Source organism: Rattus norvegicus, chromosome X (genome assembly GCF_021556685.1).
Source record: "Rattus norvegicus strain SHRSP/BbbUtx chromosome X, alternate assembly SHRSP_T2T, whole genome shotgun sequence".
Lineage (NCBI taxonomy): Eukaryota > Metazoa > Chordata > Mammalia > Rodentia > Muridae > Rattus > Rattus norvegicus.
This window is the reverse complement of record NC_141554.1, coordinates 20,849,391-20,865,948: the sequence shown is the minus strand read 5'-3', so window position 1 is coordinate 20,865,948 and position 16,558 is coordinate 20,849,391. Positions and strand designations below refer to the sequence as shown.

General features: G+C 46.3%; 1 protein-coding gene and 1 non-coding gene across 2 annotated transcripts; one reads left to right on the top strand and one right to left on the bottom strand.

The window, feature by feature from the left end:
* Positions 1 to 5,626: 5,626 nt before the first annotated feature.
* On the bottom strand, positions 5,627 to 14,376 carry Was (WASP actin nucleation promoting factor). Its single transcript, NM_001398747.1, is given in 12 exon segments — positions 5,627 to 5,867; positions 9,098 to 9,212; positions 9,431 to 9,840; positions 10,290 to 10,443; positions 10,645 to 10,687; positions 11,527 to 11,701; positions 12,606 to 12,659; positions 12,753 to 12,794; positions 12,927 to 13,029; positions 13,118 to 13,204; positions 13,733 to 13,873; positions 14,183 to 14,376. Coding segments are annotated over 12 exon segments (1,512 nt in total). The 5' UTR covers positions 14,315 to 14,376; the 3' UTR covers positions 5,627 to 5,811.
* LOC120099411 (U6 spliceosomal RNA) lies at positions 7,248 to 7,352 on the top strand. The gene has a single exon (XR_015647271.1). It is a non-coding gene; the product is annotated as a U6 spliceosomal RNA (small nuclear RNA).
* Positions 14,377 to 16,558: the final 2,182 nt, after the last annotated feature.

Genomic DNA, 16,558 nt, shown 5'->3' with positions numbered 1-16,558 from the left:
CCCACCCCTTCTCCCCTGCTTCTTCTATGAGGGTGCTCCCCCACCTACCCACCCACTCTCACCTCATTACCCTAGCATTCCCCTACACAGGGGCATCTAGCTTTCACAGGACCAAGTGCCTCCCCTCCCACTGATGCCAGATAAGAACATCCTCTGCTTCAAATGCAGCTGGAGCCTGACTTATCTTAATGGCTTTGTTTATCCCATAGGTTTGGAAAGTAAGCTGAGGCCCTGTGCTTTATCAATGAAGTTATACCTAAAATGGCTGTGGTCATGTCAAGCTGGGTTCCTATAACAAGTCTATCTTTTTTCATTCCCACTAAGAGTCAAGCAGTCAAGATCTTCTGATCTTCTTTGGGAATCTTCAAAGAGACTGGGATTCTATCGGTCTATAGTCTGTAGCCTTATAGGTATCTGAGGAGTCAGGGAGCTTAGCTGGTGTCAGCTGACCTGGGACTCATTCATTCTTCCTCTCAGCTTGTCAGATAAACAGGTAGTCAGTCTCAGTATCCCACTGACAATACTACCTGAGGGATTGAGTCGGAATGCTCAGTATCATGTGCTTAAGCCCAGGTAGACAACCAGCCACCAGAAATAGCTGCCTAGCTGGAGACTCCATACCCTTTGATCGGCCAGCCTGAAATTGCCAAGATTACCTCTGCTATTAGAACACCCACATTCATTTACCCGTGACTGGAAAGAGTCAGGTTGGGAACAAAGAAAAAAGCTCTATTTGGGAAGTCAGCAAACAAAAGAAGATAGGATACTATCACGAATGGAGACCATTTTGCTTAGTGTCTGCAGGTATAAGGCAACTAAGAGATTTGAGGAAAGTTATCTTTCTGGTTTGAGGAGGGCTGGGATGGTCATAAATTCCACAGTGGCCTGTTTTTCCATGTAAACTGTTACTGACTAAAGGTTCTTTGGTGTGCTGGAGTCTGTAAATCTCAAGAAAAGTTACTGATTAGCAAGTTTTCTGACTCATTTCTTTATGTCAGGAAGTTGCTTGCCCTTGTGATTTGAGATACCAAATGGGGCAGGGGACAGGAGTTTCAAAGCACCTTTGCCAGACAACAATTTAAGTGATCTGGCAGCCCTACTCAGAGACGATATCTTTAGCAAAGCCAGTGAGAGACTAATTCTAAATTGTTTGCCCTCGAGACCTCCAAAATTAGGGATTTTTTTGGAAGCAAATGAAGCTATGGAGTTTCTTTCAGTGTTTCCTTGACTCTACTTTCTTTCACAGTATCACATCCAGACATTCTCTCAGGCCAGATGTGGTTCTTAGAAGCCAGATTGGTTCTTTAGCCGTTCACAGCATCTGATAGCCCGGTCGACAGCAGTGCCATGGATTGTCAGTGAATCAGCCAGTAAAGCTGGCAACCCAACCAGTGCAGGCAGGCTTGTCATACAACCTGCATGTTCACCCTCTCACGACATCAGAAAAGTGCAGCATCGCTACCCCACACTCCCCTCTTGCTGTTGCTCCGTGGGTTTTAAGGTTCCAAAGGCTATATTCTCTGTTGTCAACTTGACTACATCCAAACGACTGAAACCCAAGTGACTAGGTACACTGGTGAGGGAATATTTTTCTTAATTATCTGAAGCAAGAAGATCCACTTTTAATTTGGATCTTTTGAGGTAGGACAATCCGCCTTTAATCTGGGCCACTACTTTTTTTTTTTTTTTTTTTGGTTCTTTTTTTCAGAGCTGGGGACCGAACCCAGGGCCTTGCGCTTCCTAGGTAAGCGCTCTACCACTGAGCTAAATCCCCAGCCCCTGGGCCACTACTTTTATGGGCAGCCTACAAGAAGGACATAAAAGAAGGAAGCTTGTTCTCTCTCTCTCTCTCTCTCTCTCTCTCTCTCTCTCTCTCTCTCTCTCTCCCTGCTCCTTCATTGGCTTCAAAGGTTACTTCTTCAGGATTCTGCCATATAGGCACTGTGGAACTACCAGGAACACAGCCTATAAACCATTCCAATAAACCCCATATATAACAATAAATGCATGCATACACATATATAATTAAATGTAAATTCTGTTCATCAAGTGGTTCTAGAGAAATGAAAGTATATGATGCGGTTTCAGTTTGTTTTCTCCAGACAGGATTTCTCTGTGTAGCTCTGGCTGTTCTGGAACTCTCTCTGTAAACCAGGCTGGCCTCAAACTCACAGAAATCCACCTGCTTTCTGAATGCTGGGATTAAAGGTATGTACGACCACTTTCCTGCAAGGATTAATTTTTTTATTTTAAAGATTTATTTACTTATAAGTATACTGTTGCTGTCTTCAGACACACCAGAAGAGGGCATCAGATCTCATTATAGATGGTTGTGAGCCACCATGTGGTTGCTGGGATTTGAACTCAGGACCTCTGGAAGAGCAGTCAGTGCTGGAGAACCATCTCTCCAGCCCAAGGATTAATTTCTTTTTTTTTTCTTTTTTCTTTTTTTTTTTTTTCGGAGCTGGGGACTGAACCCAGGGCCTTGCGCTTGCTAGGCAAGCGCTCTACCACTGAGCTAAATCCCCAACCCTGGATTAATTTCTTAAATGTCTGAAATAGGCTTTCCAGTTTGCCAGCACGTATAGTAACCAAAGCTCCTCCAGTTACTAAAGCTTCCCTTGGAAGGTTGGAGACTACTGAAAGCTCCTGGTATGAACTATTTTACAAACTTAAGGAGAAAAATGTGCCTGATTATCCTGATCCACAAGTGGTGAGTCTGGATATAACACTTTTGACAATTTGTGGAAAAATAAGGAAGATGCTGCTGCCGGTTGGTTGCTCCTAGCATCTCTGGATAAACTGACAAAGGAGTGCGTTCCATGATAAAAATTAACCAACCAGCATTCTAGCATCTCCGGATATGGTGACAGTGAACTCAGTGATAGAAACTGACCTGTTCCAGATGCTCACAAACAGTCTAAAGGTTCCCGAGTGTGCGCTGGAAGAGAATCTTCTCTCCAGCAGCCACAGAGCTCAAGTTGTGGGAAGTCAAACTGAAGTCTTCAGTACGAAAATTACAGTGAAAATTCAAATCCCAACCTTGGAGGGTGTTGGCAGTTAAAGTAGGGCATTGATTGGTAGAGAATGGGATCTTGTACCTTGAGATGGGGATATGTGGTGGGAGGACCCTATTGGAGCTGAGAACGTTGTACCCTTAGATTCTCCCCCCACTTTTTTTAATGTATGTGAATACATTGTCACTGTCTTCAGACACATAGAAGAGGGCATCGGCTCTCTTTACAGATGTGGTTTCTGGGAATCAAACTCAGGACCTCTGGAAGAACGGCCAGTGCTCTTAACCTCTGAGCCATCTCTCCAGCCAGAACTCTCAGATTCTCAAGAGTTTACCTCACCTGGGGCAGTAGTCTCTCTCCACACTCATCAGAAGATGAACCCCATCCCACACCCACAAAGCCTTTTCAGCTTTGATTGAGGAAATTAATCCTTCATTGTCTGCTAAACCAATAGATAATTTCTCTGATGCCAGGCAAGACAATGCTGACGTCCCTCAGGACCCACCAACAGTTGCCTCTAGACCTATACCAGACTAAAGGTTAAGCAGGGTCCTGGAGGAGAGGTGGAAAGTGTAGTCTCTGAGGAACTGTGCTCCACTACTAAGGAGCTTAATGAGTTTGCTAATTCATTCAAATAGAATCTGGGGGATATATGTGGGAATAGATTTTATTGGTATGGGATACATGTGGAGGGAACATAAAAATTGTATTAGGCTGAGTTTATTGATACGGGCCCATTAAGTGAAGATTTTAGGTCTAATATGGAAACCCACACATTAAAAAAAAAAAGGGGTCAGCAGACAGTGGTGGTGTATTCCTTTTATCCCAGAGGCCAAGGTCAGCCTGGTCTACAAAAGTGAGTGCCAGGACAGCCAGGAAGCCCTCTTCAATCAATCAATCAATCAATCAATAAATCAATAAAAGTAAATAGATTTAAAAAAGGGCTGGAGAGTCAGACCCTGTCTTAAAAAGAAAAGAAAGGGGTTGGGGATTTAGCTCAGTGGTAGAGCGCTTGCTTAGGAAGCGCAAGGCCCTGGGTTCGGTCCCCAGCTTCCGGAAAAAAAGAACCAAAAAAAAAAAAAAAAAGAAAAGAAAAAGAAAAAGGGCTGGACAGATGGCTCAGCAGTTTAGAGCACTGACTGCTCTTCCAGATGGTCCTGAGTTCAAATCCCAGCAACCACATGGTGGCTCACAACCATAAAGGGATCTGATGCTCTCTTCTGGCATGTAGACCATGCAGCACAGCACTCATACAAAAGGAAACAAGCAAGGGGTTGGGGATTTAGCTCAGTGGTAGAGCGCTTGCCTAGGAAGCGCAAGGCCCTGGGTTCGGTCCCCAGCTCCGGAAAAAAAAGGACAAAAAAAAAAAGAACTAAAAGGAAACAAGCAGATGAATGAATGAATGAATGTAGCCAGGTATGGTGGCACTCGAGAGACAGAGGCAGACAGATCTCTGTAAGTTCAAGCCCAGTTGATCTATACAGCAAATTCCAGGACAACTAGAGCTACATAGAGAGACTGTCTCAACAACGACAAAATAAAATAAAACAAACAAATAACCAAGAAAATGTCTTACACAATAAAGAGTAATTGAGGAATATATCTGTCCTACTTAGAGTTTCTAGAGCTGCAACAAAACACTGTGACCAAAAAGCAAGTTGGGGAGAAAGGGTTTGTTCAGCTTACACGTCCACATCACTGTTCATCACCAGAGGAAGTCAGGACTGAAACTCACACAGGGCAGGAACCTGGAGGCAGGAGCTGATGCAGAGACCACGGTGAGGTGCTGCTTACTGGCTTGCTCAGTCTGCTTTCTTATAGCACTCAGGACCACCAGCCCAGAGATGGCACCACCCACAATGGGTTGGGTCCTCCACACTGAGTATTAACTGAGAAAATGTCTTACAGCTGGATGTCATGAAGGCATTTCCTCAACTGAGGTGCCCACAGTCCCTCTGATGACTCTAGCTTGTATCAAATTGAAAGAAAACCAACCAGTACAATATTCAACACCAACCTTTCGCTTATGAATTTCTCTCCTCCCTGTCCCTCTCCCTGTCCCTGTCCCTGTCCCTCTCCCCCTTCCCCCTCTCTGTCACACACACACACACACACACACACACACACACACACACACCCTACTATATCTTCACACATACACACTACACTCTCTCTCTTATACAGATATGCATACACACACCACACATACTTTCTATGTTTTACACACACACACACACACACACACACACACACACACACACACACAAAGGATGTGATGTCTGGAGCTCCAACCCTTGGAAGACTGAAGCAGGAGGGTTACATAACTCCAATAGTTTGAGGAAAAGCCTAGGAAACACGTACTGAGACTACTGTAGCCCCTTTCCCCAAAATCATAACAAATTTTAAAGCTTCTTTAAAAGGGGGGAGAAGGGAGAAGAAAAGAAATACAGGCTAAGTGGCTGAAAGCTTAAAGGAATAAATGAATAAACACACAAAAGGCTTGATAAACAACACACAAAGCGAGATCAAAGTCCGGAAAGGACTGTGAGGGGAAGAAACCCAAACCACTCATTTAGGATGGGAACAAACACACACTCGGACACAAAGACTCATTTTCATCCTGTTTAATCCCTGCGTGGGAAGAAGTAAAGGTTGACGCGGTGTTGAGTTTAGAGTGGGTATAAGGTTGAATGAATTCACCACAGATGAATTTGGAAGCTGACAGTGAAGAGGAATCTCGATGGCAGAGTGAGTGTGGAGTGAGAGGAACTGGCCTGCAGGAAGGAAGATGAGTTCAGTCGTCCCATTCATCATCCTCTTCATCCTCACCGGTCTGATCCTCCCCTTCATCTGGAGGAAGAAAGATTCAGAGTATTACTCAGGATAGGAAGGGAGGTTCGAAGGCCGTGAGAAAGGTCCTACAACCTAGGAGATAAAGCCTTGGCCCAGGTGGGTGCGGAGAGACTAAAGTTTTCTGCTAAAGGCACACCTTGGGCAAAATAGGGATTATGTTGAGGCAGTGGATTTCAAGTCCATGCAGTACTGAAAAAAAATGGTCAGGCTGAGTTTGGTAGCACATGCCTTTAATCCCAGCATTCTGGAGGCAGAGGCAAGTGGATCCAGCCTAGAGTTCCAGGATAGCCAGGGCTATCTATATAATAGTGAGACCCCATCTTAAACCAACAACAAAAAATGTTAATGGAGCTGCAAACACTGGTGCATTTGTATAACTTCAGCATGCAGGAGCTTGAGGCAAGAGGATCATAAATTTGAGACCAGGCTAGCTTATGCATAATGAGTTCCAGGCTAGCCTGGGCTACATAGTCAGACTCTGTCTTAAAAAGAAAAAGGGCTCAGTGGTTAAGAGCACTGACTGCTCTTCCAGAGGTCCTGAGTTCAAATCCCAGCAACCACATGGTGGCTCACGATCATCTGTAAAGGGGTTGGATGCCCTCTTCAGGGGTGTAGGCCATGCAGCAGAGCACTCATACATAAAGTAAACAAATAAATCTTTAAAAATAAAAATAAAGGCACCTGCCTCTGAGCCTAACAGCCGTAGTTTGATCCCCAGAACTCATAAGGTGGAAGGAGAAACCCTACACACATGAGATGCACATATGCACCAGCATACACACACAGACACTAAAGAAACAAACAGAAACGAATGCAAAAGTACGCATGCTAGAAATGTGGCCCAGTTCTTAGACAGCTTGTCTAGTACTTGAGAAGCATTAGGTTCGAGTCCCAGCATCACATAAACTTGAGTCGTGGTGCACACCTGTTATCCCAGCCCCAGGGAGGGGGAAGCCGGAAGATCAGAAGCTCAATATCATATAGTTTGTGCTGCAGGAGACCTTGCCTCAAACATGTTCTTAGTCTGAATATTCGTGCTAATGCCTTTGTCAGGTTTAAACATTAACAAAAGTGGAGTAATTTATTATTAATTCTTGGTGCATTAATGCTAATATTGCTGATTCAGAATGAAGCTAATGAGACTATTGTCAAATGACATTTGTTAAAATATCATCACAGAATGAATTCACATTAGTCTTGTGGACAAACTTAGGTTAATATTAATATTATTGTGGAGTCAGAATTAATGACATTATTGGGAACCTGCTTTCAACCTATTGGAACTAGAGCGAGATCAGTATCACCCCCACATTCTGGATTAATGACAATATAATTTGGCACATCCAGTTCTTAACATTGTAGAGAGGCTAGGCTAATGTCTGACAGCACACACACAGAGCATATGGAAGGATACAGAGAAGATTAGCATGGCCCCTGTGGAACGATGACACAGACATCTATGATGCATCATTCCATATTTTTTGCCCAAAATGTCTAGTTATATTAGCACGCCATAAGTTGATGTGTTTCTGTGAATTATTGGATTTAATGTTAATGTGACTGCCAAAGACGGAGGTTTCTCTTTTTTAAATTATGTCGTTCCTCATTTGTGTGTGGGCCCATGTATGAGTGTAGAAGTCAGAGAATAACTTGCAGGAACCAAATGAATGGTGGATGTCACTCAAACTCACGTCATCAGGCTTGGCAGCAGGTGCCTTTTAGCCAACCTTTAAACGCCTTGCTTTTGTTTTTTGGTTTTTTTTTTTTTTTGTTCTTTTTTTCGGAGCTGGGGACCGAACCCAGGGCCTTGCGGTTGCTAGGCAAGCGCTCTACCACTGAGCTAAATCCCCAACCCCACTTGCTTTTGTTTTGAGACAGGGTTTTCATATGTAGCCTTAGCTAGCTCTGGAACACTCTAAGTAGATGAAGCTGGCCTTGAACTCACAGAGACTCATCTGTTTCTGCCTCCCAAGTGGCAGGGCTAAAGGCACGTACACAAGCTCAGGAAAGATGGAGTCTTCATTTTTTTTAAAGTTTATTATTTTACGCATGTGTGTTTGCCTGCATGTACATTTGTGCCTCGAGTATGTGCCTGGTGGCTGTGGGGGCCAGAAGACTCTTCTGGATCCCTTGGAACTAGAGTTTATAGATAGTTTTGAGCTGCCATCTGGGCTGTGGGAATTGAACCCAGGTCCTTTGGAACAGCCGCTATCTCTTAACCAAAGATGGCGTTCTTTATAACAGCATTTTCACATGGTGAGCTAATGCTGTCTGACAGTTTCCTCTGAGATGAACATTGAAGTATTTCATCTGCTTAAGCCCGAAGGTAAACAACTCAAAATAGCTTCAGCAAGTCCCTGAAAGTGGCCAGATTCACCAGGCCCCTTCCTCTCAGAACAAGCAATACAGGCTACCGTGAGTCACTCTCAAGACATGCCAACCACAAAGAAGACCAGACCCGCTGCCTGGAAAAGGTTTAGACCAGAGTCACTTGGGAAAGACACTTCCCAGCCTGTTATCAGCCTGCAGGCTCCAGGCTCCCAACTTTTATGAGCTGTCACCCATGCTGGGATGGGATCTGGTGATACAGCTGTCTTGAATCATATCTGCTCCTGTAAGTGACCCCTCATCCATATTCCTGTAAGTAACCCTAATAAAATCCATTGATTCACCATGTTGGACTTTGGTGTTATCTGTCCTTCAGTCTGTCATGGGTTCCCTATCTAGGGTGAGAAAAGTCTTGTCACACAACTAAAGTTAGTATCACTGAACACATGCGGTTAATGTTCATACTGTGGGCATACCCTGGCAAATGTTAATATTATTGCCAAAGATGCACTTAATTATATTACTGCTGCCTGACGACTTGATGCCAACATGCTGAGAAGGGCCTTCAAAATCCATGTTTCTACGGTTATCCACAGATGGTGACTGTCAGCTTTCATTGCTGCAAATAGACATGAGCCTAAGGCTTTGAGCTAGACAACTGCTGGACCACTTAGCTCTTAACACCAGCCTCTGTCCGTTGTTATTTTTCTGATTCGGGTTGGCCTTGAATGCAAGATCGTCCTTAACTTTTCCAGCACTGGGTTACACATATGCATCACATATATCACCATATGCACGGGCCTCTAGTGTCACCAGTAAGAGTGACATCTGGAGCTGTTTTCAAGCCAGTTCTAACTAGCTCCGGGGGTCAGGTCACAGTTCTGGCAGAGTGGGCTCACCTGAGGAGTGGATGACTTTACTCCTCTTCTGCATGACATGCATCAGGGCACCCACTAGGCCTTCTGACTGCTGAGGGAGTGCTTGCGGTACTGAGTTCTCCATAGCTCCAGGGGTCTGCAGCGAGAGGTTGGAGCAGAGAGGCGGGCTCAGGACTGTGAGAAGAGCATTTCTCCTGCCCTTTCCTCATTTCTTCTCTCACACACTCCAGTCTCTTTCAAGGGACCACACCAATCTCCAATTTATCACCGGGTCCCCCAAAGCCGGCATCTCAACCACGGCCCACAATGTTCCGACTTACACAGACCCCCGTTATCTATCCTGCCCGTCTTTACCTTGTTCAGCTGAATTCCTTGCCGGATTTGATCCAAAAGTGCGCCCCGGCCCCCACCAGGTGCTGGCCCCACCCCAGACACTGGAGTAGGAGGGAGCGGGGGAGGGGCTGGCCCACTTCCAGGGCAGACTGGAGGTGGTGGTGGTGGTGGTGGAGGTGGCGGTGGCGCTAGTGGTCCCCCAGCTCCAGGGAGTGGAGGAGGTGGTGGTCCAGATCTTCCAGTGGCTGGAGGGGGTGGTGGTGGAGGACCCCCTCGGCCCGGGGGTGGGGGCCCTCGGGGTGTTGGTGGGGGCGGAGCACCCCCCATAGGTACAGGGGGCAGTGGACCACAGCGACCCTTATTACTCCCAACAGGGGGTCTTAGGGGCTGGCTTCCTCCTCCTCCTCGGCATGGTGGTGGTGGTGGTGGCTCTGCACAGGGGTAAAATAACACGTAAGTTTGATAAGTTTTGAGCTTCATTTTCTTTCTTTCTTTCTTTCTTTCTTTCTTTCTTTCTTTCTTTTAAACAAAGTCTCTTTTTAAAAAAAATTTGGGGTTGGGGATTTAGCTCAGTGGTAGAGCGCTTGCCTAGCAAGCACAAGGCCCTGGGTTCGGTCCCCAGCTCCGGAAAAAAAATTTTTTTTTTTTACTTTGTGTATAGAGGTACACTGTAACTGTCTTCAGACGCACCAGAAGAGGGCGCCAGATCCCATTACAGATGGTTGTGAGCCACCATGTGGTTGCTGGGAATTGAACTCAGGACCTCTAGAAGGGCAATCAGTGCTCTTAACCGCTGAGCCATCTCTCCAGCCCTTCATTTCTTTTTTTCTTATATATTTCTAGGGTAACAACCCCCAGGACCAGAGAAAAGAAAGCTTACCCTGGCGCCTCATCTCCTGCCGGACTGCCTCTAGACCACCCTGGTCCTCAATAAAGTCATAGATGAGCTTGGAGGTCTCTGCGTCAGTGAGTTGGGCCTCACTGATCCCTGCCCTAGAGAACAAACTGCGCAGATCCGGGTCGAGGTTGTTCACCTGTTCAAGTGGGAAAAGAGCAGAGCGGGGTTAAAAGCAGAAAGAGAATTAGGAAGGGGCACAGATTATCACCATAACCATAAAAACGAAGAACCCAAGAGGGCTGTGGAAGGGCAGGGGCTGGGCGTGCGCTCCGAGCCTTGGGCAATGGGAAAGTATGTGGAAACTGGGTGGAGTCAGGGGGTGTTTGGAGCTACTCACATCAAATCCGTTCTGTGGATCCCAGCCCACGTGGCTGACGTGTCTAGGGAAGGGAAGGGGATGTCAATCAAGCCCCAGGGTCTTCTTTACCTCTTGCCCTCTCCTTCCCAGAGGGAGTCCAAAAGGCCAGAACAAGTGAGCAAATACTTTGGTTCACATTCATCCGTCAGACCATTGGCTGGACCATGCCTCTGTCCCTCCTTCCATCTGCCTACACATACCTGTTTCCGGATTTGCCCACCAGTCTCTCCTCTCTTCTTTTCCTACCCATCTACTCCTACATTTACTTTTCCTTCCTTCCTACTGCTCTTCCCTCCTCTTCCTCTTCCCTTCTCCCACTTTCTTGTCTACGGGTTGTTGTTTTCTTCCATCTACTTTTAAAAAAGATTTATTTAGTTTGTGTATATGAGTACTCCATCTGCATGTGCACCTTACGCTTGCGCACCAGAAGAGGGCATTGGATCCCATTCTGAACGGTTGTGAGGCACCGTGAACCCTTGTCCTTAATGCTTCTATCTCAAAAGTGCCGGAGTACAGAAGTGCCCCACCGCACTTGGCAATCAATCCATTTGCTGTTTTACATGTTCTCTCCACACGTGTGTTCACTCATTATACACTATCCTCATTCTCTTGACTGTCTAGTTTTCTATCCCTGTCCGCTATGTGGGTGAAACAATGAATCTGCATAACTGTCTGCATCCTCATTCACTCACCCATCCAGCTACCTGCCCACTCCTACCAATCCCCTACCCATTCATTCTTCGACCCATGAATTAATTAATGCTACCCACTCAGCCATCTGCCCATCCTTCCCTCTGCTCAGCTATCCACCTGCTCAGATGCGTCCCCACCCACCGGGATCCTAGGGGAAGAAGTTCTCACTTGAATCCACTTGGTGCACCAATATCAGCTTTACTGATCTTCTTTTTTCCTGAGCGTTTCTTATCAGTTGGGCCAGGGCCAGGTGCAGGGAGCCCACGGTAACGTGAACTTGTGATGTCAGGATTCTGAATGTCAACTGTCACAAGTCCCAGAGATAGTGGACCACCTGATGGGCCTGTGGAAAACATGGTGAATGAACCACTGACCAACTCACCTACTAACCAAAGCACAGGGGCAAGACATAGAAAGACCATTGGCAAAGTTTGTGGATCTGTTCAATGGTCGTGGAGGACAGGGATGAGAGAGGTCTATGCAAGGCCTATAGAATGGTGGATGGATCCCCAAGAAACACTGACGGAGTCACCAATTCATGTATCTTTCTCATTCAAGTACTTATTCATTCTCTGGCTCGTTGGCTCAAAGGCTTATTAAGTTACTCATTCATTCACTTAATCATTTAATCTTCCCTGGGTAGAATATTACCTCATCTCATTTTTGTGATTTAATTCTTTAAATGTATTATTATGTGTGTGTGTGTTTCTGTCTGTCTGTCTGTCTGTCTGCATGCATGCATACAAATCACATGTGTGGACGTCAGAGGACAACTTTGTGGAATTGTTTCTCTCCTATCTTTTTTTTTTTCCGGAGCTGGGGACCGAACCCAGGGCCTTGTGCTTCCTAGGCAAGCACTCTACCACTGAGCTAAATCCCCAACTCCGTTTCTCTCCTATCTTTATGTGGATTCGAGGGCTAGAACTCTGGTCTCTAGGCTTGGCGGCAAGCCCTCTTTATTCCTTATTCATCTGTTTACGTGCCCATCCATTAATTCTCTGAACCATCTATTCATTACTTAAATACAAGTAAATATTCATTTTACCCAAATACTCACTCCCCTATTTCTCTGTAAGTCATCATCAGTTCATCTCTCAATAGTCACGCCTGCCACCAATCCATCAATGTGCTCCTCCATCCACCTAGCCATCCATCTACCTCTCTAGGCATATACAGATGCACCCAAGCCCTCATTCATCTACTAACCCCCCCACCATCTCTCCAGAGACATGAGAATCACCACTCACCCCCATGATCTCCACCGGGATGTGGGGGCACAGGTGGGAGCCCTCCTCTTCTCTCTGGTAAAATGGAATGAGTTCATATCTGTCCCAATCTTGCCCCAGGATTCTGGGTTAGTTCTTCATAACCTCTACTTGAACTAGAGGACTCACCCTCATTGGTTGGTGCTGGTGTCAGTGGTAGCTGGCGTCTTTCTGTAGTGAAACAGGGTGGACTGAGAGCCAAAACCATGAGAGGGGTTTATCCAGCCTCACACCCATGAAGCCACCTCTGTCTAACCCAGCCCCCCTCCCTCCTCGAGCCAATTCCCACCAAGGCCTCCTTACCTCCACTTTGCCTCTGATTCCTTTTTTGTATCTTCTCCTGCACCAAGGCCCGGAAGGCCTGGGCTTCACTCTCATCCGAAAAGTTCAGTCCTACTTGACAGTCCTATACATACCTTGAGGTCAGCAAACTTCTAGCACTCCCTCCCCCAACCCCCCATTCCCCCACAAGGATGTACAGACTGCTCACTTACATCTCCAGCAAAGGTGTGGAAGAATGGGGTAGGAGTAAGGTAAACCAGCTGTGAGTATAGCTCCTGTTCCCAGAGTAGTCGACCAGCCTGGAGAGGATGGAGAACATGCTGGCATCCATGAATCCTGGGTAGCAAACCTCTGCTTTCTGACCAGGAAGCATGGTGCCCAGATTTGGTGTCCCAGGGTTTTATTTAGAGCTCTTTGGCTCAATATTAGAGTTTGGGGTCTAGGTGTCTGATATGGAGGATTGGGGTACACTCTGAGAATCAGATACCCATGTGAGAGATTTAGGTTTGGGATTCAAAGCCTACATGTAGGAGTTGAGGGCTCTAAATTGTGAATTTAAGATTCTAGTTCTAAGAGTTGGATTGAAACAGAGTTGAAGTTGAGGCTCAGGTATAAATATGGTGCTTTGGGGAAGTTTGTGACGCAGATGAGGGTCTTGATAACGAGGTCAGTCTTCAGAATGAGAAAAACACAACTTGGGATCTGTATTGGTCTTTGGTTCTGGAGCTCTGAGGGTCATTGATATGAATGAGGGCTTGGGGACAAAAAACAAACTGGTTTTTCGAGTTGGGAACTAGCTTTACTGTCCAAGGGAGCATGGGGGTCACCTGTAGGCCATAAAGGCGGATGAAGTACGACTTCTGAGGGTTATCCTTCACGAAGCACACAGCCCCGCAGTGTTCCATGGTCCAGTGCTCAGCTCCAGGGGGCAGTGCCAGGTACAGCTGAACAACTGCAGTTGCCAGTGTCTAGGAGGGGAGAGCCCGGGATCAGTGGAGTCTGTTCATGGGTAACAAGGCCTGGTCCTTGATTGCTTGTGGCTGTCATGAGCTTGGGAAAAGAGATATAGCTAGGAGGAAGGTGAGTAGACAGCAAGATAATGGGGGGGTGAATCCTGGGAGAGGAGATGGGGAGAAGGGGAAAAGAGGGATGATGGGAAGGAGAAGGAGCAGGGAAGTATGGGTAAGAGGAGGAGGAGGCAGAAGGGGAAACAGAGGTATAGAGGAAGAGGAGAAAAGGGAGGGAGACTGGGAGGATCAGGGCATCTCCGAACTCACCCAGCATTTTCGGCCGAGAAGCTCGAAGAGTCTCTGGTTCTCATGGTCCTGGAGGAGGTTGGAAGGAATGTTCTGCTGAACTGCTGGTCCCCCTCGGCCCCCAGACCTGCCTCCTACAGGGCCACTACTCATGATGGTGCCTTCTGCCTTAGTCCTCTCCAGCTAAGAAAGCTCTGGGTGCAGGGTAAGAAGAGGAACTTCCGCAGTGAGCAAGGGAACAGGAAGTACAATAAACCACAAGGGAAATAAGTCCTCCAGGGGCCCCCAGAGGGCTTGTCCTCCTCTCTAGGACTGGCTTGGGCCCTCCTCCATTTGCCTGGCTAGATCCTGTGTGTAATGAGCTCAGGGTTTCTTCCTTTCGTCTTTCTTCCCAACCCTCTAACCCTCTCTGTGTGGGGCCATTTCCTTCTGACAAGCTCAGATCAACCTTGCTCTAGTCAACAATGAGAGAGAGTTAAGCCATCTGTAGTGCTTCTACTGCAGGGTAGCTACACAGAGCATAGTCACAAGTCTGTGTAGCCTCCTTCCGTCTTCCAAAAGCACTGAGTTGGCCTGAGGTTGTGTCTAAGGCTCCAGGTGCTAACAGGTCATTGCATTACAGCTTTTCCTTTTAAAGGCATATTGAACCAATCTCTAGCTTTGGACATTGCCAATAATATAAGGCCTTGACTCACTTCCCCATCTTTTACACTTGCCTCCTGTAGCTCCCTAATTACTTTCTTTTTAAAAATTTATTTATACTTTATGTGCATTTGTATTTTGCCTGTGTGTACGTTTGTGTGAGAGTGTCAGATCTTGGAGTCACAGTCGTAAGCTGCCATGCAGGTGCTGGGATTTGAACCTGGGTCCTCTAGAAGAGCAGTCAGTGCTCTTAACCACTGAGCATTCTCTCCAGCCCAAATTCAGACCCCCTACCCTTTTTTGTTTTCATTTTGTTTGGTTTTTGTTTTGTTTTATTTTGTTTTTTGAGGCAGGTTTCACTGTGTAAAGCCCTGGCTGTCCTAGAACTCACTCTATAGACCAGGCTGGCCTGGAACTCACACAGATCCACCTGCCCCTGCCATCTGAGTGCTAGGATTAAAAGCATGTGCCACAGGGGTTGGGGATTTAGCTCAGTGGTAGAGCGCTTGCCTAGCAAGCGCAAGGCCCTGGGTTTGGTCCCCAGCTCCAAAAAAAAAAAAAAAAAAAAAAGAACCAAATAAAATAAAATAAAATAAAAAAGCATGTGCCACTATGCCTGGCCCCTGGCCCTAATTACTTTCTTTTTAACCTTATTCTGGAAGGAAGGACTTCACAGTATAAATAAATACTAAAACAACATCATGATTGATTTTTTTTATTATATTGGGACTTTTTGAAAGTATGTAACCTTTGAAGGCTTAAATTTCTCCATCTTTTAGTGATGAGGATTGGCTACAGGGCCTTGACCAGGTTAAGTACATGCTGTAACAGTGAGCCATACCCTCATGTCTTCTCATTCCATTGCCTCAGGGATGAGGCCAGGGAGGGGGATCTCGGGTGTAGGGACAGCAGTTTGACACGCTGAACAGGTCTCAGGTGTGGGTAAAGACCTTTGAATTGGATGTCCCCAGGGCTGCCTGGAACTTGACTCTCTATGCCTGCAGGCACAAGGTCTTAGCTCCTGGACTCAGGCTTCAAATGACTGTTGAGATGAGTCCTCCAACTTCCTCCACCCTCTCACCTAGTCTCCTAATAGTTTATGGAGCCCACAACACACAGAAATACTGACATCTCCGGATCTGAAGCACCTTACAACCTGATATTTATTGTCTTTCATTTGGGGGGAGAGAGTGGGACCTATAGAGTCTCACTTAGTCCAGGATGGCCTTGAACTTGTGTCATTGTGGGTGATATTAAACTTCTGACCATTCTGGGAATTGAACCTCTGGAAGAGCAGTTAGTGCTCTTAACTGCTGAGCCGTCTTTACCTCATCTCATATGCTGGGATTATAGATACCATTATCCTTGCCTTTTCCAAGTACATATTTGTCTTTTTTTTTCTTTTTTCTTTTTTCGGAGCTGGGGACCGAACCCAGGGCCTTGCGCTTGCTAGGCAAGCGCTCTACCACTGAGCTAAATCCCCAACCCCCATATTTGTCTTTAAAAAGCCATTGTAGGATGCTGGGTATGGTGACACATACTTTTATCTCCAGAATTTGGGAGGCAGAGGCAGGAAGATCACTTTGATTTTAAGACCAGGGGGTCTACATAGTGAATTCAAGAAGAGCCAGAGCTACACAGTGAGACCGTTTCTTGAGAGAGAGGGAGGGGGAGAGAGAGAGAGAGAGGAAGAAGAAGAAGAAGAAGAAGAAGAAGAAGAGGAGGAGGAGGAGGAGGAGGAGGAGGAAGATGGGG